The following is a 25,967-nucleotide window of genomic DNA, read 5'->3' as shown; positions in this document are numbered from 1 at the left end:
ATATTTTCCCCGTGCTTTTCCCATTGTCTTTTCACAGAAGGCTGAGCTTAAGGTCGATTTATATTGATTTGCATATTCAAAGAGGCGTAATTCTGGGAGGATTTGGGGCGTTACATAATGCGCGTGCACGAGCGTTAGTTTTCACGCTGATCGGGATTTATGGAACGGAAGAACGTGGAATTTGGAGTACGCACAGATTCCTGCATCTGGATTTTTCTGTGCGTAAACACATTTCGGCTTTTGTGCTTACGCCATGTTATAGTGCGAGTTCTACGCACGGCGTTATACATGAGGCCCCAGGAGATGAACAAGGTGAGTGGGCGAGACAAAAACTCACAAGGACAAGAAAACCTGGGGCCTCATTTATAAAATTCAAGCATAAAAGTATACACAAAAAACAGGAAAAGGCAAACATCAAAAAGTAAATTATATTTATAAAACCTGGGATAAGCACATTTCTGCATTTCAACTGAGAGAGCATGGTCCTTTGTGGCATTACAGTGCCTCTCCTCTGTGATCTGAGGCTCTGGGAGAGGCATAAGGCACCATCGTCTGAACAGGTAGCCACTATTACCAGACACATTTAATTACATGTTTGCTGTTACAGTGAATAGCACAGGCCATATGAAACACTGAGGGTTCAGCCATTTGCCTTACCAACAAGCCACCCACCATGTACAGCACCATCACATTTGTCAAAGCTAGTTTGCCTCAAAGTAAATGAAGCACGATTTGACCCAGGTGACCGAGACAGAACATTTGCCAGTTACTTTTTAGATGACTTCTTCATTAATGGAATGTAACTGCTTACACTTAACAAAAGAAGCTTCATTCTCTCTAGGTGCTGTTATTACAATATGAGTGCTGTCAATTGCTCTGATTATATTATGAGAACCAGACAGTGCTGCAAATTGCCTTTTCATGATAGCAAAAACATGTTATGTTTTATGCTTTGTGTACCCACACCATGTGAAAACTGGATATAGTACCTCACTGGTCGGTTAATGGCTTCCAGAACAGTGGGCATGACGGAGTGAAGCTTGGCTTGATATTCCTGACCTGTTGGTTAGTTTCCTGAGAAGCAACAACATGTAGCCGATGTAAACTGATGAAAAACCAAAATAGTTGTTCAGTGCAAATACGTAGTATCATCCCTCTTAAACGGGAACTACTACTGTGTGTGCATCAAATTCATGGTTTTTGAGGTGTAATATGTTTGACACATCAATGAATGTTGTATGAACTGCTTGGTGATATGAGTCATTATACACATAAGTTGTCATTCAGTTGGTCATAGTTGCCGTAAATATACACATGTTCCCCTTTCAAGTTTTATTTTATAAGTCCTGACTTTTGCGTGGCAATTTGCATATGCATATTTCAATCCTTTTTTTGTGTGGTATGCAAGCTTCATAAATGAGGCTCCGGGAAAGTACAAAATATATGGAATCGAGAAATCCAGAATTACTAACCAAAAATAATGGTGAGAAAAACCACAAGTAACTTAATATCAAAAAAAAACATCAGTAATTGATGGATTTGTTCTTTATTTAAAAGCTTATATACAAGGAGTTGCACCATGATCTTACATAGTCAATGCCCTGTGACGTTATACAAAAAGAAAAATCATTATCACATCACAGCAACAGCCATCACCGCCATATACAAAATGCCCACAACCATGAAGATAACGACAAAACAGTGATGTCTGTGACCAAGCAAAGTGTTAGAAAAAGGACCACTGAATTTATGCCACAAAAACATTGAAATTAAAATATCAACAATTAGTTTGAAAAATATAAACAACAAATGTTAAAAAACAAGTCCACAAGATCAGTAATAAACTTCATAGGAAAACATAACAAAAACTCCCTCTGCCTTACTCTGATTGGTTTAACTTTTATGGAAGCTTCAAAAATGGAACGCTGTTATCATTGGTTAAGAAGGCACCATCTGATTTTTCAAACTGCCATTTGATTGGCCAATGTTCCTGTTTAATGTTTGGTTTTACCAATACTCTTCTTATTAGTATTTTTCTTATTTGTTGTAGCCTATATTAATTATATATTTTTCTATGTTTATTATGAATGCTATTTATGACTTTTCTTCCATATTAGAGGTTTGAAATACACTGCTGTCCAAAAGATGTTAAATACTTCTCAAGTCTTTTCCAACTCTGTTTAGTGGGTGCTGGCATCTTTTGGCCTGGCTGCCATGGATACCCAGTCAGGAAGCACAATACCAGTTTTAAGTAACCGCGGAAAGGTCAATCATTTCCAGATCATCCAAGAATGGATTGAAAATAAAAAGCAAAACCTTCTTCATTTGGTATGTATTTTAAGGAGTTTCTCGTTAAAGAAACTTTGCAACATTGATATCGACAATGATTTTTGGGGTTAAGATTTTGGTTTTGATGAATGATATGAGTGTTTTTTGGCATCTGAACAGAGTTTGTTTCTCAATTACATTTCATCTTTGAGTCTCTCTGCATATACAGCACACTGGTGTTCAGTATAGTCTGTACAGAATGCTGTTGTATCTTGTATCTTGAACTGTATGAGCATCTAATCCATTTATCCACTAGCACCATACTGTCATAACCTGCCTTATGATATTTTTTCCCAACTGTTCCTTGACTTCAAAAATTATGTGAGTAAAGATACTGGGGTTTTAGAAGTCAGTGAATCTATTGGCTATGTCTATTTTTTTGTTTTGTGTGTGTGTGTTTTTAGCATTGCCTTTTTTGTAATGGGCATCACCCAAGTCAATTGTAATTTTTTTATATTGTGACGACTAAGACGTTAGTGCCTATTTCAGGGCCCCTCCCTGACTCAATGCTGCTCATTACAACAGCTCATTCAACTTGACTGGTTACCATTCACGGAAGAAACACATTTTCTGACAAAGCATGCATAAAAAAGTGCTTTCAGTGTCAGTTGTTGTGCTGTTTACCTGTATTTATCTAAATTACATTTTGTAAAGTTTGAATGCTGAATACATGTGTAAAAAAGCAAATTGTTTACTGGTCACTATAGCTTTGCGATAAATCCCATGGCTGGTGGCTTTTATCATTAGAGTGAAAAATTCAGAGCCGTGTGAAAATCAAATTTTAAATTACTCAGTTGACAGCCTGTTAGAAACATTTATAACTTATGTGTTCAGTAAGGAGGAGTGAATTTTGCAGCAAAATTAATGACAAGGTGCTTAACAAAATTGATGGGTGTAGAATGCAGATGAGTTCAAAATATTATAGGACTGAGTAAAACAATGTAATGGATGGCAAGGGTGCATTAACATCCCAGTTGGGATAAGCCCCCATACTGTTACCTGGCAGGGAAGCCAATGTAGTGGATGGGCAAGAGGAGATATCCTCCGAAGGGTAAATGCTCTCTTGCAGCATTCCTAGGCTAGTTGCCATTTGTGTTCCTGCAGAAGATGCTGGGAGTGGCAGTCCCATGGGGTAGCCCTGCTGGACTCTGTGGGTTCTGACATGGGGAGCTGCAAGTGAGAGCTGTCCCTATTTTTTGGGGCTCCTACCTGACCCAGGAGTGATTCCGCTTTGACCCAGACGTACTCCCGGGTCTGGCATTAAAGGTAGCCATTTCTTTCCACTCGAGGAGTCAGAGTCAGGAGAGGAGTTAGACTAAACACTGGTATTATAGTCGTGAATGAAGAAAGGAAAGGACTGATGTAAGGTGGCCATCAAATAAAAGCCATTTGTGTGCACAGAAACCATGTCTGTAAAGTTGTGCTAAGGGGTAGGAGGCTATGAGATGCCTCTGCAGACCAGAACAGGTCACAAAGCAAAGATATAGACGCACACATTTATTTATTTATTTCCTCTGTTGTATTAGTTATTCAGATGTGCTCATATTGATGGGGGCTACTTGTAATCAATAATCTTGTGAATGAAGATAGAGCTAAAGACTTTAACTATCACTTTAACATTTACTTTGCTTTTATCTAATGGCAAGATGACCGCCACTGGTTCTGCAGACTGACTTTCAACTGAAATAAGTGCATTAACGTGACACAGGTTCAATTTGCCGTGGATTCTTTAAAGAATTTCTTTCTTTTTCTATTGTGTGAATATGCTGCCAGAGTCCTTTGTGCGCTGATAGTTTTGCAAGAGTATAAAGCACACAGGAACGTAATTTTTACAGGGCTCTGGATTTTTTCACTACACAGTCCCTTCCCACAATTTGCGCACATGCCCTGTGTAAGCGAAGGTCACCGTCAGATGCGTTTTCAGGTGTTTCGGCATGGGCAGCTAAACGATGTGAAAACTCTAGTGTGGGTGAAGATCGTGTGGAATAGCCTTATTCACTAGGCCACACTGAATATCTGTGTTGGAAAAAGTAAATTCAGAAAATGGACAGGCTGAACAAACAATAGAGTCAATATTTCTTTACAGTCCTGCATGTTCTTTGCTGTAAAGCAGCACGTTAATGCTGTTAATACATTGATTTGTATGTATCTTGTAAAAAAAGCTGGGCTGAGGATTCTGTCACATACTGTATGTGTAGGCTATATAATATAGACAACCACTCTAGGAATTTGTGACCTCTGTACATGACATGAGTGCACGTTTGGTGTCACACTAGTTCAGTGATTATTGTTATAAAATAGCAATTCATACTGTACATCCATAAGTAAAGGGAAGTTACATCGTTGAAATAGACGAAGATGCATTATAATCTGTATACTAGTAAATTGGGTGCCATAGTGGCCTTGGTTTCAAGCTGTGCCCTGTTGCACATGTCTAATGCAAATGTTGGTTATAGCTCAGCTTAGGTTAATTGGACAAGTATGAATGCATATACTGTGCCATGGACTTGCTTCTCCTCAGAATAATTTTCTGCATTCTACCCATTATGGAGCAGGTTCAGACTTTTATACACCCAGTGGTATGAGTAGGCTCATAAATGTGAATAGATAGTGTGGAAGCCAGCCCCGGACACAGACAGACAGACGCCGGGACGTCTACAAAAAGCACACGTTTATTCATTTTAAAGTTCACAGCACACAGTGCCCCTGCACTAATCACTCTCTTTCAAGTCCTTCAAAAGGTCCTTCACTCCACTCCACTCCTCTCCTCTCCTCTCCTCTCCTCTCCTCTCCTCTCTGACAAGCACTGTCCTCTTCCTCCCAACTGCAGCCCGTAGTGGTGTCTGTCCGCCTCTTTTATAGCCCACCCAGAAGTGCTGCAGGTGCTTGTTGAACTACTTCTGGCTGCACCTCCAGGTGTGGCTGCGTTCCCGCCCAGATGGCTCATTAGGCCGTGCAGCTCTCATGGCAGTGGCCATGGGCCCTTACAGGGTTGAGCTTCCATGCTCAGACCTGTGGCCCCAAAACCAGGCAGGGTGGCTGCCCTCTCGTGTTCCTGGGGAGGCACAGTCTCTCTCCTGGTCCGTCCAGGTGTCGTGACTGGGCACAACTCCCAGCCGACCACCACAACAGATAAGATGAAGGGTGAAAATGGCGACATGCACAGATGCTGCGGCCTTGTGTTCCCCAAAATAGGTGCTCTCTTATATTAATAATGTTTTTAATACTGACTATTATGCTCTTAAAAATGAGGGCAAACATTTATTACAGTCGCCAAAAACTTCTATAAATTATCTTGAACTGCACAGATCGTTATTATAACTCAAAAGAAATACCGGAGGACATTCTCAGATCACTGAGACTAACCTTAACTCTTACCTCTGGAGGGAGATGGCACAAACAGCGTAAGCAGAGGAAGAAGAAGAAGGGTAAATAAGTAGGTACGCTAGCTAGCCTAAGAGCGGCTCCGTATGAAACCCCTATCCCTAGTGTGTTTCTTACAAACACTAGATCACTTGCTAACAAAATGGATGAGCTCCAACTGGATATTGCCATACATTAAACTACAAAGGACTGCTGCTTTCTGATTTTTCGGGAGACATGACTGAATTCCAGCATACTGGGATTGCACTTAAGCTAACAGGTCAGACGCTGTCTATTGCCGATATTATGTCCCACTCCAGTAAGAAAACAAGAAGAGGACTTTGTGTTTACATTAATTATGCTTAGTGCACTAATACAATAATAATCAATAAGTTGTGATATCTGGATAGAAAATATCTAATGCCAACCATTTTACTTGCCCAGGGAACTCACAGTTGTTAATGTCATGGCATTATATATACCACCACAGGCAAATGTTAAGTTAGCACTCGAGCAATTATATGATGTCATTAGTAAACAACAGAACGCACATCCTGATGGAATTTTTATCATCACCTGGGATTTTAATCAAGCAAATGTAAAGAATGTACTTCTCAGATTTTGAAAACACGTAAATTACTAAACTAGAGGGGAAAAATCTTAGATCATGTTTATACAAGCATAAAAGATTCTTACAAGGTTATACCATGCCCTCCACATTGGACAGTCTGACCAACGCTATTTTTTTTTCTTGTCCCAGCACACAAAGCCTTTGTTATCAGTGCTAATCCGAGCAGTATGTTAAAGTATGGCCTGAGGTTGCCATCTCCAAACTCCAGGACTGCTTCAAACACACAGATTGGAATATATTTTTCTATCAGACAGATTTAGATATATTTACTTCATCGTGTTGTCCTATCAATCAATCAATCAACATTTATTTATATAGCACATATTCATACAAAAAAATGTAGCTCAAACTGCTTTACAAAATGAATAGAAAAATAGAAGACACAATAAAAAATGAATATAAGTCAACATTAATTAACATGGAATAAGTAAGGTCCGATGGCCAGGGTGGGCAGAAAAAACAAAAATAAAACTCCAAAAGCTGGAGAAAAAAAAAAATCTGTAGGGGTTCCAGACCACGAGACCGCCCAGTCCCCTCTGGGCAATCTACCTAACATAAGTCCAACAGTCCTCTTTCTATTTAGGGTTTTCATGATAGGACCTGATAATGATGGTCACGTAGACTTCTGGCTTTCAGTCCATCAATGTTGGTGCATCATGATGCTTTGAGTAGGTGGTGGTGGCGCAGGCCGCCACCACAAAGAAACCGGAAAAAGAAACAGAAGAGAGAGTTGGCATATATATTATATTAATTATTAGTTATATTAATTGTAGTGTGGATAACGTCACTGTTAACAAAATGATCAAAAACTGTGGATGAATAATGAAGTCAAACAGCTGCTCAAGGTGAGGGACATAGCCTTTAAATCAGGAGACAACTCAGCCTATAGATAAGAGATAATAATGATAAGAGAAAAATCAGCTCTGTAAAACTTAAGTACGAACAGCGGATTGAGGAGGACTTTGACAGTAACTCCACCCAATAGCGGATATGGCAAGGAATCCGATTAATCATGGATTACAAAAAGACGAATGACATACAACACGCGCTAGTCAATAACAATGTCAACCTAGCAAAGAAACGTAACACCATTTTTAACTCAGTTAACAAAGATAATAACCAATCTCTTGTCAGCTTTAATTCACAGCCTCGTTTCCTACATATACACAAAGTACGGTGGGGCACTCAACAACATCAACATAAGGAAAGCAGAAGTCCCTGATGGTGTGCAAGGATGTGTGCTCCAGGCCTGCGCTGACAAACTAACGGAGGTATTTACACACATAATCAACTCCTTTCTCATTATGCAAAATCTCCACATATTTGAAATCTATGACTATCGTGCCTGTTCCTAAAAAACCTATGATAACGTCTCTTAATGACTATTGACCAGTCACTTTCACCCCTGTCATCGCAAAGTGTTATGAATGACTGCTAATCACTCACATCAAAGCCTTCGTCAAAGCTGATGTAGACCAACACCAGTTTGCCATATGGGCAAACAGATCAACTGAGGATGCCATCTGTGTGCCTCTGCATGCTGCTCTCTAGCAATTGGAACAGCCCAACACCTACATTAGAATGTTGTTCATTGACTATAGTTCAGCATTTAACACCATTGTAACTAGCCAGCTAATCAATAAACTCCAAACACTAGGACTAACTCCATCCATATGCAACTGGTGACAGGATTCTCTCACCAATTGCCCTCAGTCTGTCAGGTTGGATTTACACACACCCTCCACCCTGAGCTGGAGCACTGGTGTGCTATAATGCTGTGTGCTAAGCCCTCTCCTCTATGCATTTTTCACTGTTAATTGTCAACCCATCAACGAATCAAGCATTATTGTTAAATTTGCAGACAATGACATTGTCATTGGGCTCATATCAAACAACGATGAAGCTGCGTACAAGGAGGAGATGCAGAACCTGACAGCGTGGTGTGACACCAGTAACTTGGTCTTAAATACCAAAAAGTGCAAAGAAGTCGTTGTGGACTACTCACACCACTCACAGTTCAGTAACTATCAAAGCAGAGGACAGAGTTTCTGGGAGTCACCATCACCTTTCCTGGGCTAACAACACCTCAGTGGTAGTAGTAAAAGCACAACAGCACCTCTACTTTCTGAGAAGGATAAAGAAAGATAACCTCCCCAGAAACCATTAGTCAATATTTACAGAAGGGCCGCAGAGAACATTTTGACATACTACATGACAGCCTGGTATAAAAGCCTCACCAAAGCTGCCAAATAAGCCTTGCATCAGGTTATAAGGACATTGTTGGCACTGAACTGTCATTACTTGAACATCTATACAACACTCACTGGGCGAGAAGGGCTAAACACATCATGAAGGACATCGCTCATCTTGGACATCACTTGTTTAAGTTCCTCCCAACAGGCAGGTGCTTCAGATCAATTTGTACACACACCAGTAGACTAAAAATATTTTTTTCCCAAATGCCATAAACCTGTTGAACTCTGATATCTCCTCAGTCTGAGATTATAACAATAAGTTGTGTTGGTAATGTGTAATGCACTGTTTACTAATATGTGCAGTAGAGAAAAGCCAAGCAAAATGAATGACTAATATGTGCAGTAATAATTTATGCTGCTGTAAACCTATGCGGTAATGATCCTTCTTGGTTACTTGAATACTTAAGACTGCATATGACATCTTGCTAATTTTTTAATATATTTTGTATGATTATTCTGTTTTTAGGTTTTATTTTGTATTTATTTATTGTATTGTTATTTGTTTGAACTATTTCCCTTTTGGGTTTTAATTGCACCTTTTTGTGTTATACCATGACAGTAAGTGTTTGATTAATTGAAAAAAGAAGATGAAAGAGGGCAGGGGAGAGACACTGCAGATATCTTAATGTAAACCTTTGATTAAACCCTGCTTGTAGTTACTTGTGTTCACTGTTTGCTTGCTCCATCCATGTTCAGGGGGGCTTCTCCAGTTTATTGGCACAATCTAAAGATTTACTTTCAGGTCAATTGTCAAGTGTTATCCTGTATGTGTTCGACGGATTATTTATTTCTTCTGCCTGTGTCTGGTTGGCTTGCTGAAAGCCCATGCTTAAAAAAAAAGGACAGAGATAATGAGTAAATGCAGAAACAAATGCTTAAAAGGGTAATGTACAATAAAATAGATATTGTAGATCATTTTACTTGGGCCCAGCTCAGTGTTCACAAAGAATCACAAAGCCAGTGACTAAATTTAATGAGGTTTGCTGCTTCTTATGCCAAATTTAGAAGAACACATATTTAGTTTAGTCTGAAGAAGACATTTAGGCCAATTATACACTGTGTGCACAATTATTAGGCAAGTGAGTATTTTGACCATATCATCATTTTTAATGCGTATATTCCAACTCCAAACTGTATTAACTTGAATGCTTATTGGATTTAAGCACGTCAGGTGATGTGTATTTGTGTAATGAGGGAGGGTGTGGCCTAAGGAGATCAACACCCTATATCAAGGTGTGCAGAATTATTAGGCAGCTAGTTTTCCTCAGGCAAAATGGGCCATAAAAGAGATTTAACTGACTCTGAAAAGTCAAAAATTGTAAAAAGTCTTTCAGAGGGATGCAGCACTTTTGGAATTGCTAAGATATTGGTGTGTGATCACAGAACCATCAAACATTTTGTTGCAAATAGTCAACAGGGTCGCAAGAAACGTGTTGAGAACAAAAGACGCAAATTAGCTGCCAAAGATTTGAGAAGAATCAAACGTGAAGCTACCAGGAACCCATTATCCTCCAGTACTTTCATATTCCAGAGCTGCAACCTACCTGGAGTGCCCAGAAGTACAAGGTGTTCAGTGCTCAAAGACATGGCCAAGGTAAGGAGGGCTGAAACCCAACCACCACTGAACAAGAAACATAAGTTGAAACGTCAAAACTGGGCCAAGAAATATCTGAAGACAGATTTTTTCAAAGGTTTTATGGACCGATGAGATGAGAGTGACTCTTGATGGACCAGATGGATGGACCTGTGGATCAGTAATGGGCACAGAGCTCCACTCCAACGTGGAGGTGGGGTACTGGTATGAGCTGGTATTTTTAAAGATGAGCTAGTTGGACCTTTTTGCATTGAAGATGAACTCAAAATCAACTCCCAAACCTACTGCCAGTTTTGAAGACACTTTCTTCAAACAGTGATACAGGAAAAAGACCATGATTTTTATGCAGGCCAATGCTCCATCACTTGCATCGAAGTTCTCCACTGCGTGGCCAGCCAGTAAAGGCCTTAAAGATGAAGGAATAATGACATGGCCCCTTCCTCATCTGACCTAAACCCTATTGAGAACTTGTGGGCACTTCTTAAACGCTAGATTTACGGGGGAGAAAAACAATCCACCTCTCTGAAGAGTGTCTGGGAGGCTGTAGTCACTGCTCCACAAAAAGCTGATCGTCAACAGATCAAGAAACTGACAGACTCCATGAATGGAAAGGCTTATGACTGTTATTGGAAAGAAGGGTGGCTATATTGGTCATTGATTGATTGATTTATTTTTTGAAATGTCAGAGATATTTATTTGTAAATTTTGAGGTGTTTGTTTATTATTCTCACTATAACAGATGAAAATAAACAAGTGAGATGGGAAAATTTTCGTTTTTCCTCTAGTTGCATAATAAATCTGCACACTAATAATTGCCTAATAATTGTGCGCACATATGTATTCCCCTGATGATGTTCACACTCACATTTTCAATGTGAAACATTCAGGTTTCAGGTTTATTAAGATTTTGGATTGACTGATAGCACTGTGTTTGTTCCATATTAAAATTAATCCTCAAAAATACAACTTGCCTAATAATTCTGCACTCCCTGTAGACTAATGGGAGAGTGGGCAAGACTATTGTCATTCACCTATTTTTTTGGCTCTACTAAGTGGAGTCATCTGCTTCATTATTAGTCTAGTGCAAGTGATTCAATGGCACAGATGAGACGTCAGTCCTTACTAGCAGGAGTGATAAAAGCAGGAGCAAAAGAGTGATGCTGTGGTAGCAGCCTGCATTATAGGAGTGAACAACTTTAATAGCAGGTAGGGGGGGGCTTAGCAAGAAAGAAGGTTGCCCACTATCTTCCTGCAAGGCTCAGGGCAACCAATGAGTGTAAGACCAGATTCACTTTATACTCAATCAGGTTGGTAATACTATCTTCCTGATTTTATCATTAATATATTATAATATATGGTTTATGTACTTAACCTCCAGCACTCTTAAAAATACTGTTTTTAATGGCATTTTATGGTTCTTTACTGGATTGTGTGGTTCCTAGTAGGACCATCGGTTGACCAAGCACCATTTCATTCTGGGAAGGGTCCTCTGTATATGAAATTGGTTCTTTGTGCTTTGAAAAACTTTCTAATAGTTAACAAAATGAAATATTTAATGTACGGTAGGCTACCTATCAGAATAAGAATAACCTGGACTAACCTGTGTTACTATAAGCACAAGTGTGACCTATTGGTATTTCACAAGTCTGTTACCATCTCTTCCTATATAGAGCCTGTTATGGATCTAAATAAATAAAGGCTCTTTCTGGATCCTTCATGTGGATTGGTCTTTTGGGAACCAAAAATGGTTCCCCTATGGCATCACTCTGAGGCTGTAACACTTTCAGGATGACACTGAAAAAATGAAGCCAGGGCAGATGGGGAATAACCTTAGCCTTGACTGAAGGTGTTCTTGCATGAGGGGCACTTTGTATTCTGGATTAGTGATGCTTTTACCTCACTGGTTCCAGCTAAATTCTGTAAAGTCGATGAGAAGGAAAGGTGAAAGATGGACTGATGTGGCAAGAAGCACATCTAAGCCAAATAATGGAATAGCTAAAATGCCCAAGTTTGTTTGAGAAATCCTAGTCTTAAAGACTCCTTTGGCCGTCTGTGTCAGGTTTCCATCCTTTTATCATATTTTTGTAGCAATGCACACATGCAAGTCAAGTAGAGTTTGCTTCCTGTTTGAATGGGACATGCTAAAAATGTACATATTTTATCGTCAAGAGTGGATTAGTCTTACTGAACTGAGTTGTTACGCTCCCGCACTGTTATTTTTTCTTTTTTTTTTCTTTACAGTGGCTCCTTTATGTTCAGTTCACTGATCTAAATAATTCTGTTTTAGATACTCCTTATTAGTATATGCTTTGTTAGTCTTCACTGTTTGCTTACTTTATAATCAGCCAAATAAAATGGTTACAAATACAAATTTCTAACAAGAAAATTCATAAAAATAAAATACAATGAAATTGTAAGGATTAATAAGTATTGTAGCAGCAGCACAAGTAGCATGTCCTACAAAAACTAATGATACCTGATACCGATCCCAGAATCGTCTCTACTGAACAAAACCTACTCTCGATATCTAATTAAATGAAGAGTGCAGTGAAAGACAGAAGAGAGGCCTCTGTGTATACTCACCAGAGTGGTCACAGGGCCTAACTTTGACTGAAAGGAGAGGAAATTTAGGAACATGTAAAAGATTAATATTTTGTGATTGACTGGCACCAAATAAAAGTTAGGGTCCAAAACAGTTAGGAAACAGAATGCTGGAAAGCATGGAAGGTGTGTCATCCACCTCCGCTTTGGTCAAGTACCATTTCCCATTGAAAATATTTAAGTAAAACTTGGGGAAGCCTAGAACGTAATTTTATTAGTGACATTCATAATAGTGTGGAGTTAAGTAAGCAGTGATGTGACATATTTTATCATTCATTCCTTTTTAACTTTATAATTGTGCTGCATTATCCCCAGTAATGCAGCCAAGATTTACTATAACCTGGGAGGGATTTTCTTGAGTCTAGTAGTGTGGGGAATTTCAGACATTGTGCTTCATCCTTCATCTCTGGTGACATTATACTGTCTAAGCTAAGCAAGCAACATAGAATTAACTTGTCGTTCTAAGGGGTGCTTATAATTTATGAATGCTCAAGAGCATTTTGGCCCTGCTGAGGTGCATCAGTAACTCCCAAGCACTGTTTTACTTTTTTAGATGACTAGGAAATCCTCTTTGGTGGCACAGTGTCATGCTCTGACTTCATGTGTACTCAGTTGCTCAGCAACGGGGTGATCACTGTGTGCCCATGGATATTGATTATCAGCAGTGGAGCTGCACCGAATATCTCGAGCCAGGCAGCCTTAATATTCCATCAATGTTGAGTAAATTACATTTCGTCTTTTCTTTGTAAAAGTGGAAATCATCCAGCTGCATGTGTGTATTTATCTAAAAAAATGGCTGGTTATGATCCAATAAATTAATTCAGTGGAAGAGACGGGAGTGATTTAGTAGGTTGATTATATGGAGCACTCAAAATGATGTGCAGATTATTCCTGTTGGCAGAAGAACATGAGCTATGGGTCCTAAATGAAAATGTCTTTTGAAAACGTAATTTTACTTACAATGACAGCTCTGCCTCAGCTCTTTAGGAGAACTTATTTTAGTAATGGCACCTTACCAATGAATTTCTCAATAATTTGCATGATGATTAGAGAAAAGCTCCTGACATATGGACTGAAGAGGACATTTTTATTTTTTTCATTTACAGTGTATGCCCACCTGACAGTGTTGCCTTGTGCTATTAAGCTGTAAAGTACATGGTTTCACCTTTGAGTCACACTGCTACCTTGAGTGAGTCACCAGGGATCTAGATGTCAAATCTATATCCATCAACCATCTGGCTGCATTTTTTGCAGAACTCATTTATAAGGTCAGCATCAAGCACGAGGTAGTAAACAAAGGTGGGATGCTAGTCTACAACAGGACACTTAGAAATATGCCAGTTAGGTAAGAACATGACAAATTTGACCAATAAGAGTATTTATTCAGTCCATCAAGCTTATTTGTTTTGATAATAGCTAAACTGTCTCAACATCTTGTTCTATGCTTCTTAAAGACAGTTGAGGTGAGATTAAATGAAAGTTGACAATGGACCTAATATTTATGTTTTTATGACAGGGATCTGCAAAGTTGGTTCAGGAGAACAATAGTGGCTGGAGTTTTTTTTTTTTTCAACCCATTTGCTTTTTAGAAACTGATACTTCATTTAATTTTATGGCTTCTCAGTGTTTTTATTATGGTGTGTCACATCATTCTTATATTGCAGATTTTTTTCCTTTCCAAGGATATCATCCAAATGATTTGTAGCTGAAGCAGTTTAGTAATCCTTCCCTTCACCTCACTTCACTTCACTTCCAATTTCTTCTAAATGTTTAATTAAAACAGATAGTTTACGATAAATACACACAGTTGTAAATGGAAACTTGGTAGATGCAAAACTGCTGGTTCCTTTGTCATTTGCATCTTATTTCTAATAAGGAACAATTAGTTAATCTTAACAAATGAGACAACTAAAATGAAGTATAATTTTTTTTTTGAGCAATATGTGCTTCTATTTTTAATTTATTATTTGCACATCATGTTGTTACACTGTGGACGCTGAGCTTCGTAATTTTGTCTATTTGTATACTTGTATATGGTTGAGATGACAATAAAGTTCACTTTGACTTTGACTTTGAACAGCAATAACTGATGTCTCATTACCTTCTAGGACTGACTTTGCAAAACACTGTTAGACCCTCCAGGAATAAATTTGCAGACTCCTGCTTTATGACAGTTGATTAAATTGGGAGTATGTACAAAAAATCCACTTAGAGTCAGGTTGAGACTACACAAGCAACACCTGGGTCAGGTCTCAATAATTATGAAATATCACCATTAGCTTTTGTGCCACTCCATCCAAAACACATTCACAAGTATATGCACTTGTATCCTTGCAGATTCAAAAGACTGACTTCATATCATGGCCCTTGCAAAGTTTCTATTCTTCTCACTGTATGTCTGGGTTTTTCTTTTGGTACTTTTTCTTCTTCCCTCATCCCAAAGATGCCTATGTTAGTTTACGAGGTCAGTCTAAATTGAGAGTGAGAATGGGTAAATGTGCAAAAAATGTCCTGTGATGGACTGGTGCCCTGTTGAAAGGACTGGCATTCTGTGGGTAAATGTGTGAATATACCCTGAGATGGACTGGTGCTCTGCAGCAGGGCTGGCACTGAGTGCTGTTCAGGCAACATTCAGCTCCTTGTGACCCTTGAATGGACTAAAAAAAAATGGATGGAAGCATCTAGTGTATTTTAATTTTTGTAAAATGCATAGTACTCACATACCATCGGGTCATAGATTTAACACTATACTTCCCTTTTAACTAGAAATAACATCTATTCACCTATTATCTAAAGGTTCTTTACTCTAGGAGCCAATAAGAACACACCTCAGGGTGTGTTTATAATTGGGAAAGAAGGCAATGGAGAGTCATGAAGTTGTTGATTTAGAATTGATAACAAAAACGTAAAGCATCTGAACCATGGAAGACAAACCAAAATGAAAATACACAATCTTCTTTGGTTCTTGGGATAAGTCAGTCAGGGGCCAAACCTGTGAAGTAGCCACTTAGAGTTCAGAGATGCCCGCCAACACATTTCTAATGGCAGCTTTATGTACCTATATTTTTCAGATGTTCCTCTTCCACAATGTCACCATTACCTTTCCTCAGAACTTCACTCAGTGCACCACCCAGGGGAGCTTTGACGAGCACTGGCAGGAGACGCTATACAACATGTTCACTTTTGTGTGTCTGTTCCTGTTACCGTTGATTATCATGATATCCTGCTATACACGAATTCTCATTGAAATCACCAAGCGGATGTCCAAAGGCAATTGTAAGTGGTGGTGTTGGTTAAAGAAGTCTTCCTTTTTTTGTGGTTTCATTTTGTGGTTCTGTGCCGTGTCTCACTGTGATTTCTTTGTGTTTGAGCAGGAGGAACATTTCTCCTCCTTGTATGGCTATGTTATGTTTTGACTATCACTGGAATCTGCAAAAAACACTGTTCACATAGAGATCATCAAATGTGTGTGGCCCTGTTGCTTCACAAGTTGAGGCACTTGTGTTCAGTACTCAACCCTGTTTGTGAGCTGTTTACATGTCTTTCTTGTGTCTGCTTTGAATGTGTTTCTCTGGATTCCACCCACATCCCAAACACACACTGGTTGGCAGCTCTAATTTGGCCCTTCGTGTCAGTGAGAGTGGATGTGTGTGAATGTACCCTTCAGAGAACTGGCACCACAGGTCTGTTGGATCAGTTGCTGCCGGGACAGCTTCCAATCAGATTAAGAAGATTTGTAAAGGTGACAAATGAATGGATGGTTAAGTTTTTGAGTAATTTATTCCTGCAGAAAAAACAAAGATATTGTGGCATTAAGAGCAACAACAGCTGAACAACACAGTAAAGATTTTTTTACTATCTATTTTTCAATCAAGATAAGACAGTTTAATTTGTTTAAGTAAACTAGAGTCAGGAAGCAGAAATCCAGGGTTCCATGTAGTAGGTTGCAATGTGTGCTTGGAACGAGTGGCACTATACAGAGACAATGGTCCATGGTGAATGGACAGACTTCACAGAAGTCAGTAAACCTGTAAAAGTACTAGGAGGGCAATAGACATGCCCAACAGTGGAGAAGAGACAAAAATGACCTGGGAGGAAACATGTAGCATTCATCCAAAGAATGAGTGCCACAGATACCTGATCCTCCATATGGAGAGTGTGAAAAACCACTGATTATTAGCAGAAAGACAGAACGTCTACTGGTTGCCCATTCTTTACCCAGCATAAGGTCCTTTAAGTGAGACAGTCAAATAACTTTCTAAAGGAATTGGCTCTTTAATGGCTACAGAAAGTTCAGAATGCATTGATTTAGATGTCAGCTGTGTCATGATAGTCACAGGAATCTGTAAAATGACTCCAGTCTAGACCAACAAGGCACCTTTAAGGGAAGAATCAGGAGATGATTTAGGTCAGGAGTGAGTTAAAACACAGAACTGAGGCCAGAATGTCTGACAGAAATGTAAGACTTATTAGTAGATAAGGGTTCGACACCAATGATAAAAAGATGAGAGAGAAAGCTGAGGTATGTTTCTGTTACTTATGTTGGATTTTTGTTCTCCCTGTGTTCATTCCACTCTTTTTCAATTTATATCAGCAATGTACTATCTGTCTATGCTCTGGACTTCTTAATACTGTTCTGTATGTAATATTGCCTCCTCCGGTATCCTCTGTAGAGTAGTTTAGTGTCGTTTGTCTTCTTCACCAATTATTTCTTTTTCACATTTCAGTGTCATCGAAGGAAGTCCATTTACGCCGGTCTAATAACAACATCCCTAAAGCACGTCTGAGAACTCTGAAGATGAGTATTGTCATTGTCACATCTTTCATTATCTGCTGGACTCCTTACTACCTCCTGGGCCTCTGGTACTGGTTTTCCCCAGAGGGACTTGAAGAGACTGTCTCCAACTCCTTGACTCACATCCTTTTTATTTTCGGGCTTCTAAACACTTGCTTGGACCCCATTATTTATGGACTCTTCAGCATTCACTTCCGCAAGGGGCTAAAACGCTACTGCCATAACGTGAACAGGAGGGCCGAATCAGAAAATAACTCCATAGTGACAGGCTCCTTCCACTGCTCAGCTTCCTCTTTCCACATGAAGCGACTGGCCATCTGCCCACGAGAGGTGCAAGGGAGCCCAACAGCCAAGAGTGAGGTGGTGAGAAATGGCAATGGCTATCTTCTTCAAGGTGTAAGAAAAAGCATCTGAGACAGGAAAATGAAGATTACAATTTTATTAGAGAGTGAAGCCACTTAAGGATACTCTTACCAAGCTGCTAATTTGATGGCCACCTTTGAAGAAACTGGAATCTTGTTGTGCAAGAAAACCTAAGGATGCCATCAAGCCGTGTAAAATACATTTAACCTGAGCAGGGTCAAGACAAGACATTCACACATTGTCTTTATGGCTATTTATAGTAGAAAATATTGATTTTGCATCCCCTCCTCCATTATTTAGAGCAGGGGTGCCCACACTTTTTCGGCTTGTGAGCTACTTTTAAAATGACCAGGTTGAAATGATCTACCTACATTAAAATTATTTTATATATATATATATATATATACAGTAATCCCTCCTAGATCGCGGGGGGTTGCATTCCAGAACACCCCGCGATAGATGAAAATCCGCGAAGTAGAAACCATATGTTTGTATGGTTATTTGTATATATTTTAAGCCCTTATAAACTCTCCCACACTGTTAACATTATTAGAGCCCTCTAGACATGAAATAACACGCTTTAGTCAAAAGTTTAAACTGTGCTCCATGACAAGACAGAGATGACAGTTCTTTCTCACAATTAAAAGAATGCAAACATATCTTCCTCTTCAAAGAATGCGTGTCAGAAGCAGAGAATGTCAGAGAGAGAGAGCGTGCGACAGAAAAGCAAACAATCAAAAAATCAATACGTGCTTTTGGGCTTTTAAGCATGCCGAAGCACCGCGATAAGGCGGTATTTTTTAGAGGAGCGTCCGTATCTTCTAAGCAAACAGCCCCTCTACTCACATTCCCTCCGTCAGGCGCAGAGAATGTCAGAGAGAGAGAAAAGCAAACAATCAAGCACTGCGCGGGAAGCATATCTTATATCATTGAGGAGTTTTAGTTAATATGTAATACATGCTCTGATTGGGTAGCTTCTAAGCCATCCGCCAATAGCGCCCCTTGTATGAAATCAACTGGGCAAACAAACTGAGGAAGCATGTACCATAAATTAAAATACTCATTGTCCGCAGAAATCCACGAACCAGGGAAAAATCTGTGATTATATATTTAGATATGCTTACATTTAAAATCCGCGATAGAGTGAAGCCGCGAAAGTCGAAGCGCGATGTAGCAACAGATTACTGTATATATATATATATATATATATATGTATATATATACACACTCGGAGTATACTTTATGCATAAAATATATGTTGTCATACCTTGCATAACTGAATAACCTTTATGGCACAATAACAATTCAATACATTTATGGTCACTACGGTATTTGGATTTAATAATCATGATGTGGGAAAAGGCTGACTTGCATAAATAAGTAGAGCCAAATAATGCAGTCAAGGAGCATTTGAATTCAGCCGAGTGAAAAATGACAGCTGTCCGATTAAATGCGATTTTAGTTCCCTCTCCTTTCTCTTTCTCAGATCGCTTTTCAGAAGGAAGTCAGTTTCGTTGTTTTTATGAACAATTCGAAAGTGCCTTTCCACATTTGGAATAGCAATGATAGATTGACAGATCAGACAAATGCACTTTGATTGTGACATTGTGAGAAAAAAAATCCTCTTCCAATTCCACATTTAGCCCATACCCTCCCCAAACAATTTTTTTTTAATTCCTTCTTTAGTTGATATAAATTGGAAGGGTAACTAGATCACAGCCGGAGTTTTGCAGTAGCTTGCGTGTTTGATCGTGTGTGCGGGATGACCAGTGTGTTAGAAGATAAGAGATCTCAGACTGGCTGCCCTGTATGTCAATCAAGTGGCAAATGCCATAGGGAAGATATATGATAGACTAACGTTTAAATTTTTTTTTTTTTGGAATGCAACGCGATCTACCTGCACTACCTTTGCGATCTACCGGTCGATTGCGATCGACGCATTGGGCACCCCTGATTTAGAGTCATCTAATTATCACAAGACAATTTTTTCAGAAAATGGAACAAAGAATGAACCAATGAAGGGATGGATGGCTGACTTTAAAGACATTAGAGCTCTACATCTTCTTAGAACTTTAGAGGTTTGCCTAGACCAGTGTTTCCCAAACTCGGTCCTGGAGACCCCCTATGGCTGCAGGTTTTTGTTCCAACCACATTCCTAATCAGTGACAACACCTGATAACACTGATCTCATTTAATTAGCTGTTTTTTTATCTTTTATTTGACATCCAGAAAAGCATAGCAGCATGATTTTTACATTTATAAGACATTTATAAATATTTCTGCTTATACACTTAAATGCTTAACTCTCTTTTGTTGATTTCATTATACTTTGCCCTTTCTCTTTTCAGTTTTTCTCCCTTTGTTGTATCTTAATAATGACAATTTAAAATGAGCAGATCAGACACCCAGGCAAACAACACTGAATAATCAAAGGCTGCAACTACTTTAGAGTCAGACCCACTAATTAGTAAATAATGGATTAATTAAACATTTAGAACACCTTGAAAAGTAGAATGAAAATCAAGATGAAAATACTGTTAAAAAGAAAAAAAAATACATTATTCCTATATATCTGCTTGGTACATTTTAATATTTTTTTTAGTAAACTTAGTTTTCTAATTTCTATATTGTTCCCTAAACACAGAACTTGGGAAATAACAGTTCACTTAATTTAGCTCAGGAGTTCAGTTAAAAACAGAAGCTGGTTGGAACAAAAACCTGCAGCCATAGGGAGTCCCCAGGACCGAATTTGGGAAACACTGGCCTAGACGGTATGCTAATTAACACGCCATATTTAGTTTATATAGCACCTTTCAATAGGGACCACCATTCTAAGGTGTTTTACAAGCAGTATGATTGTTGACACATGTTTTCTAGAACTGGAGCACAGTCAGGTTGAATGACTTACTCAGGGTCATCAAGTGAGCTCTAGGGGTGGCTTGAACCGGCCTCAGGGATGTACAGGTGTCTGAAGTTATTTCAGCTTTGTTGGCTCTGTAGACCTGCACTTCTCACGGCCACACCAACTTCATAATATGAAACCCAAGTAGCAGAGAGTTGGGACACTGCAGGACTTTACACCAGCTTTGTGAAAGCTTTGCACATAATGATTTTGGCTTTTTAAGAGTGAATAGATGTTTATTCACGGTTTGGAGACAAAGGGAATATCATGGACATTCTCTGTGCCATTTATTTATTGCAGCATAACTTCTAATCATTTGCTAATAGTGAAAATTAATTCAGAAGTTCAAAGTTTAGTTTATATAGTATGTTTTTAAGGTTAACTCCAACGAGGTGCTTTATGAGGTTCAGCAAACCTCATCTGCTGATTTAGTCAATCAGAAACAAGAGGGGCACTATATAACAACAGATGAAATTGAACATTTCTATAATTGGAGTCCACAAGGGTTAATACAAGTCAAACATAAGTTATTCTTATGCTTAATAATGCATTAGAGAGGAATGCAGTTTTGGACTCTAGGCTACAAAATGGACATAGAGAAAGTCCAGAGAAGAGTAATTTAGGCTCATTCCAGGATTGAGAGGTATGATCTAGGAAAAGAAATTAAAGGAATTTTAGTTTAAGCAAATGAAGATTAAGAAGTGACATACGTGAAGTGTTTAAAATTATGAAGGGAATTAGAACAGTGGCTCGAGACTGTTATTTTAAAACTAGTTCTGTAAACCCATGCTGTAAAAGTAAAAGGGATACCATTTTGCTAATGTGCTTGCCTCGCTTGTATATTAAGTGGCTAAGCGAGTGTCTGTTTCTTCCAAGGTTTCGTTTTGCCAACATGTTTGCCTCGCTTGTGTATTTCCTTAAGCGAGTTTCTGTTCCCTTGGAGGTGGAGCCGGACAGACACACTCACTTCCATGCATAGACATTTTTATATAAGATGAGTTCATCAAGAACATGGGGAAACAGTTGGAAACTTGTTAAGGGTAAATTTCACACAAATAACAGACAAATAACCATAGACATACAGAATAAATGATCAAGGAGCATGGTAGAGACTTGGACAATAGAGACCTTCAAATCCCAATTTGATGTAATTTTGGAAAAATTATTTGGGTAGGATTGGCTTTGTTCAAATAAATGGCCTGTTCTTATCCATTTTTTTTCTAATGTTCAAATTTCTTATTCAGGATCAGTTCAGGGAGTCAATGATGGGAATTATCCTGGGATCCTACTGGTTTACAGCTCATGGCACTACCTAAAAAGATGATGCAGTAGTAAAGTATGTGTGGTCAATTTTTATGTAATTCAGGCCTTTGTTAACAAGTGTGAATACAGATGATTAATTTTAGTAATTAGGTCCTCCACCTTTAATTAGGAAATATCTCCAATTCCTGGCAGTCTGATTAGCAATATTAAATTGATAGAAGAAAATAAAAATGGCTTTTTACTGCTGTTTCCATTTTTGCATTATGGTGCAGCAGCAAAATAAATGTCATTTAATCTTCTGTGCCACTCAGATAGGCCAATGAACAATAGAAAACTAAGCAGAACATTTTTTTTCTGTACGAGGCTCTAATGGAGAGAAGAACACACATCTAGAAGACCCATCCATTTGCTGAAGCTGTTTATGCCAGTTAGGAATTGCAGATATATGCAGTGCTCCCCAGTTGCATGAAGTAAAATGCAAGAAACCACCCAAAATACAGCACAGATGTAGACATAGTCACTCAGACCAGGCTAATTCAGAGCTGTCAGTATAAACCTAAAAGACATTGTTGAATATGAGAGGAAACTGGAGAAAAGCTATACAAACAAATGGAGAACATTAGAACAGCATCCAGACGGCAACCAGGCTGAAAACTGAGCACAGGTCACTGAAGCTATGAAGCAGCATCACTAATCCCTGCCTCACGATGCCACACAAAACTCTGTTGCCTGCATAATTCCTGTCAGATGCCTGCTGGCATTTCAATAATTCAGTTTTGACTTTAGTCAATCTGCTCACTGTGAGACTCGGCGCCCCCTGTAGTGCAGAGCAGGCTCAGGCTAGTTTGATCATGCTTTTTTCAGTTTGGAGAGTATGTGTGTTGTGCTGACTGTGAAATAACACTATCCATACCAGTAGATCTTAGTAGCTGGACACTGCAAAGATAAAGGTCAGACTAAGCTTTAATTTGGTCAGCTATCAAACTTGCTGCACACACCATCACTCAGTATAGAGCTCCAGAATTAGAACTGGGAAACACTCAACTTTCTCATTTTGAAAGGCCTGACTCTTGACATAAGAGTGCTGCAGCTTTTTACTTTGCAGATGTGTGCATGAGTCATTGTTTCTGTGTCAACCAGAGTGGCAGCTTCTAGCGCTTGCTTGCAATGGCCTCACTCTCGGTTTTGATCGCACTGTTTTTCACTACCCTCGAAATTCAAGAGGGTGCAGCCCAATGCAAGGATTGCCTAACATACCAAACTTGGGTAACTGATTTAGTCATTATTTGTCAGTTGCTTGGTATCAGATCGAGTGCCATCTGGGTGGTATTCCTGCTTACTCCAGTGTGCTGTATACAAACTGAGCTTGGTCAGCCACTGTGGCATCACAAAAAGAACAAAAGTATGCTTGCTTTGGCATTAGGGTCAGCCTCAGCACCCTCTGCAGTGCAAAGTAGGTTTGGGCTAGTTTTATCCAGCTTGTTTCATCTTGGAGTGTGTGTGTATGTGTGTGGGTGTGTTGTGCTGACTGCAAAATCACATTCTCCTTACCAGTAGATAGCTTAATAGCTGAACACTGGCGTAAAGATAAAGGTCAGAACAAGTTTTCATTCAGCTAGTTAATGAAATTGCTGCAAACTCCATCGCTCTTCATAGAGGAAGGGTGTCCAAATGTCATTCTAACCATCTTCTAAATTAGTGAGCCATTTTTGCTGCTGCTTGTTTTGCCTTAGTTTTAATTGATGTGACTCAGACCCTTTAATTGTTTCTTTTTCCTTAATGAACAACCAAACAATGAGACACAAAACCAACTGTGACATGACCAGCTAACCTGAAAATAAAGAAAGGTGAAGGTCTCGGTCATGTTGGTCTGCTCAGGTCACCAAAACATTTTGGTGAAAAAACAGAAAATCAACAGTCTGCTGTGGCAGAATCAGAGCAGCAACAAATCATAATATTCTATAACGGCTTTAATTACCAGCAAGGAGTGGCTTCTCATTAAGAAACTGATTGGAATGAAATTGGCTGGAGTTTGATGTGTGGTCATCTGTAGGCTCGTTTCAAATCTCATTTTTGTTTGGCTGCCATTTAATGAAGAAACAAATCATTGGTGACATTCTGGTTTGTGGTTTCCTCCTGGTGTGTGGGTTTCTGGCTATCCTGCCAGGCTGACGTGCAAAAATGTAGTTTCTGTTTTAATTTTGGGAGTTTTATTTAGACACATGTGGAGGTGGGTCTGCATGCGTAACCCCCTTCATGCAAGTGTGAAAAGTTAAAACATCTCCCAGACATTCATATCCTTCCTTAACAACTACTGTAGGTCATCAGATAGCTAATGCGTCTTATAACGTGCAGTTGTTGTCATCGCCGTCCTGCAGTCCATATGTGTCTCTCATTCACTTTCCTTCTGTGGTGTCTGCTTTCTCTAATTCTCTACGGATGCTAGAAGCCAGACTTTTTTTTTGTTCAAATAGTTAAAAGGGAAGGCTAAAATTAACCCTAGAAATAAGTGCTGCCTAGCAACAGGTCTTCAACCAGAGACAGGCACAACATGTGACAGGATTTCACAGTACTGGAAATACCGGTGGTCCATTTTTTAAAACGAATGTTTTTTTTTTTTCATTAATTATTCTACTCTGTTTTCTCACAAGCTCCAGAGTGATTAGTTCAGATTGCAGTCTGTGTCCACGTGGTACTTCCCAGACACAAGTGTGCAGGTTAGCTTGGTACTGCAGGTGACTCTAAACTGATTCACTATGATCGGGTATTGATGTGGACATGCCTGTATCTCCAGCATCCCACAACGCTGAATGAGAATTAGAGGATCTACAAAAATGTATGACTTGATAAGGGTATATATGGTTACAAGCACATATTCAAAATATTTACAAATGTGAAAGTTGTTCTTTTCTATATGCTTCTTAAGGCTCTGACAATCCCCCAGAGTGCAGTCATAAATGTACCTACTAACTCAATCTTACAGGAGATAACTGTAGACATAAGTGCAGGTAAGTGTTGCAATTACACTTTGCTCATTCAAATCAGGCACTATAACAAGCAAGCTTTGAGAGTATGGAGTAGAGAAAAGAGAGTTACAGTGGTTAAAGTATCAATTAAATTGTGGGAATGATGAAGGAAAAATTTTGTGTTGCACCTACTAACAGGGCAGCTGCCCTTACTGCATTTGCATTGTAGTGTTGTGTCCAGCTATTAAAATGTTTGGGGAGCTGCCGCCTATTCTGACAGCACTGTGTGCAATGGAGGAGTCAACCTTGGAAGAGATGGAAACACTCACACTCGGTCAAAAATCAGTTTAGATTACTCGAACATGGGTATCTAGATGATGTAATGCCCTCATGGAGGTGGGGAAAATAAAAAATATATACATTTTCAACTGACAAGGCTGGATATTAAATGAAAATCCCCAGAGACAAGAAAGTGCGGCACTAAACACTGGTCATCCATATACTTTATTGAATTTATTCTATACAATCTATGTGTGGATTTGTTTAGACATACAATATGCTTTTAATGGACTTACATTAAAACAAAGAATACTTGTTGCTGTGACATGACAGAACTGCCTTCCCTGCATATGATTTTCTAGTAATTATATACTATGGAAATGGCAAAAATTAGGTGTAATTACGCTACTCTATAGGTAATTGCAGTACTTACATTCTGAAGTGGGTCCAAATATTATATATACAGTATAAGTAAATTAACAGAAAGAGCTGAAATGACTGCTGCCTTCATTGATTTACTTTAAAAGGTTTTAATCTTCATACATTGTGACAGAATTCTCTTGACAACGTCTTATATAAATCTAATGATAAAAAAAATGAACAAGTATAAATTAACTGGAAACAAAA

The 25,967-nt window shown here is 38.9% G+C and overlaps 1 protein-coding gene across 1 annotated transcript in view; it reads left to right on the top strand.

Annotated features, from left to right (window-relative positions):
* gnrhr4 (gonadotropin releasing hormone receptor 4) overlaps positions 1-18,240 on the top strand; it is a 38,383-nt gene extending 20,143 nt beyond the window's left edge. Inside the window, exons 3-4 of the mRNA XM_039773320.1 lie at positions 15,844-16,048; positions 17,500-18,240. Coding sequence (XP_039629254.1) covers positions 15,844-16,048; positions 17,500-17,981 — 687 coding nt within the window. The 3' untranslated portion in view covers positions 17,982-18,240. The remainder of the gene's footprint in view (positions 1-15,843; positions 16,049-17,499) is intronic.
* Positions 18,241-25,967: the final 7,727 nt, after the last annotated feature.

The sequence above is a fragment of the Polypterus senegalus genome, chromosome 12 (genome assembly GCF_016835505.1).
Source record: "Polypterus senegalus isolate Bchr_013 chromosome 12, ASM1683550v1, whole genome shotgun sequence".
Classification (NCBI taxonomy): Eukaryota; Metazoa; Chordata; class Cladistia; order Polypteriformes; family Polypteridae; genus Polypterus; species Polypterus senegalus.
Note: the sequence above shows the minus strand (reverse complement) of the source record. Positions and strands in the feature narration are given on the sequence as shown.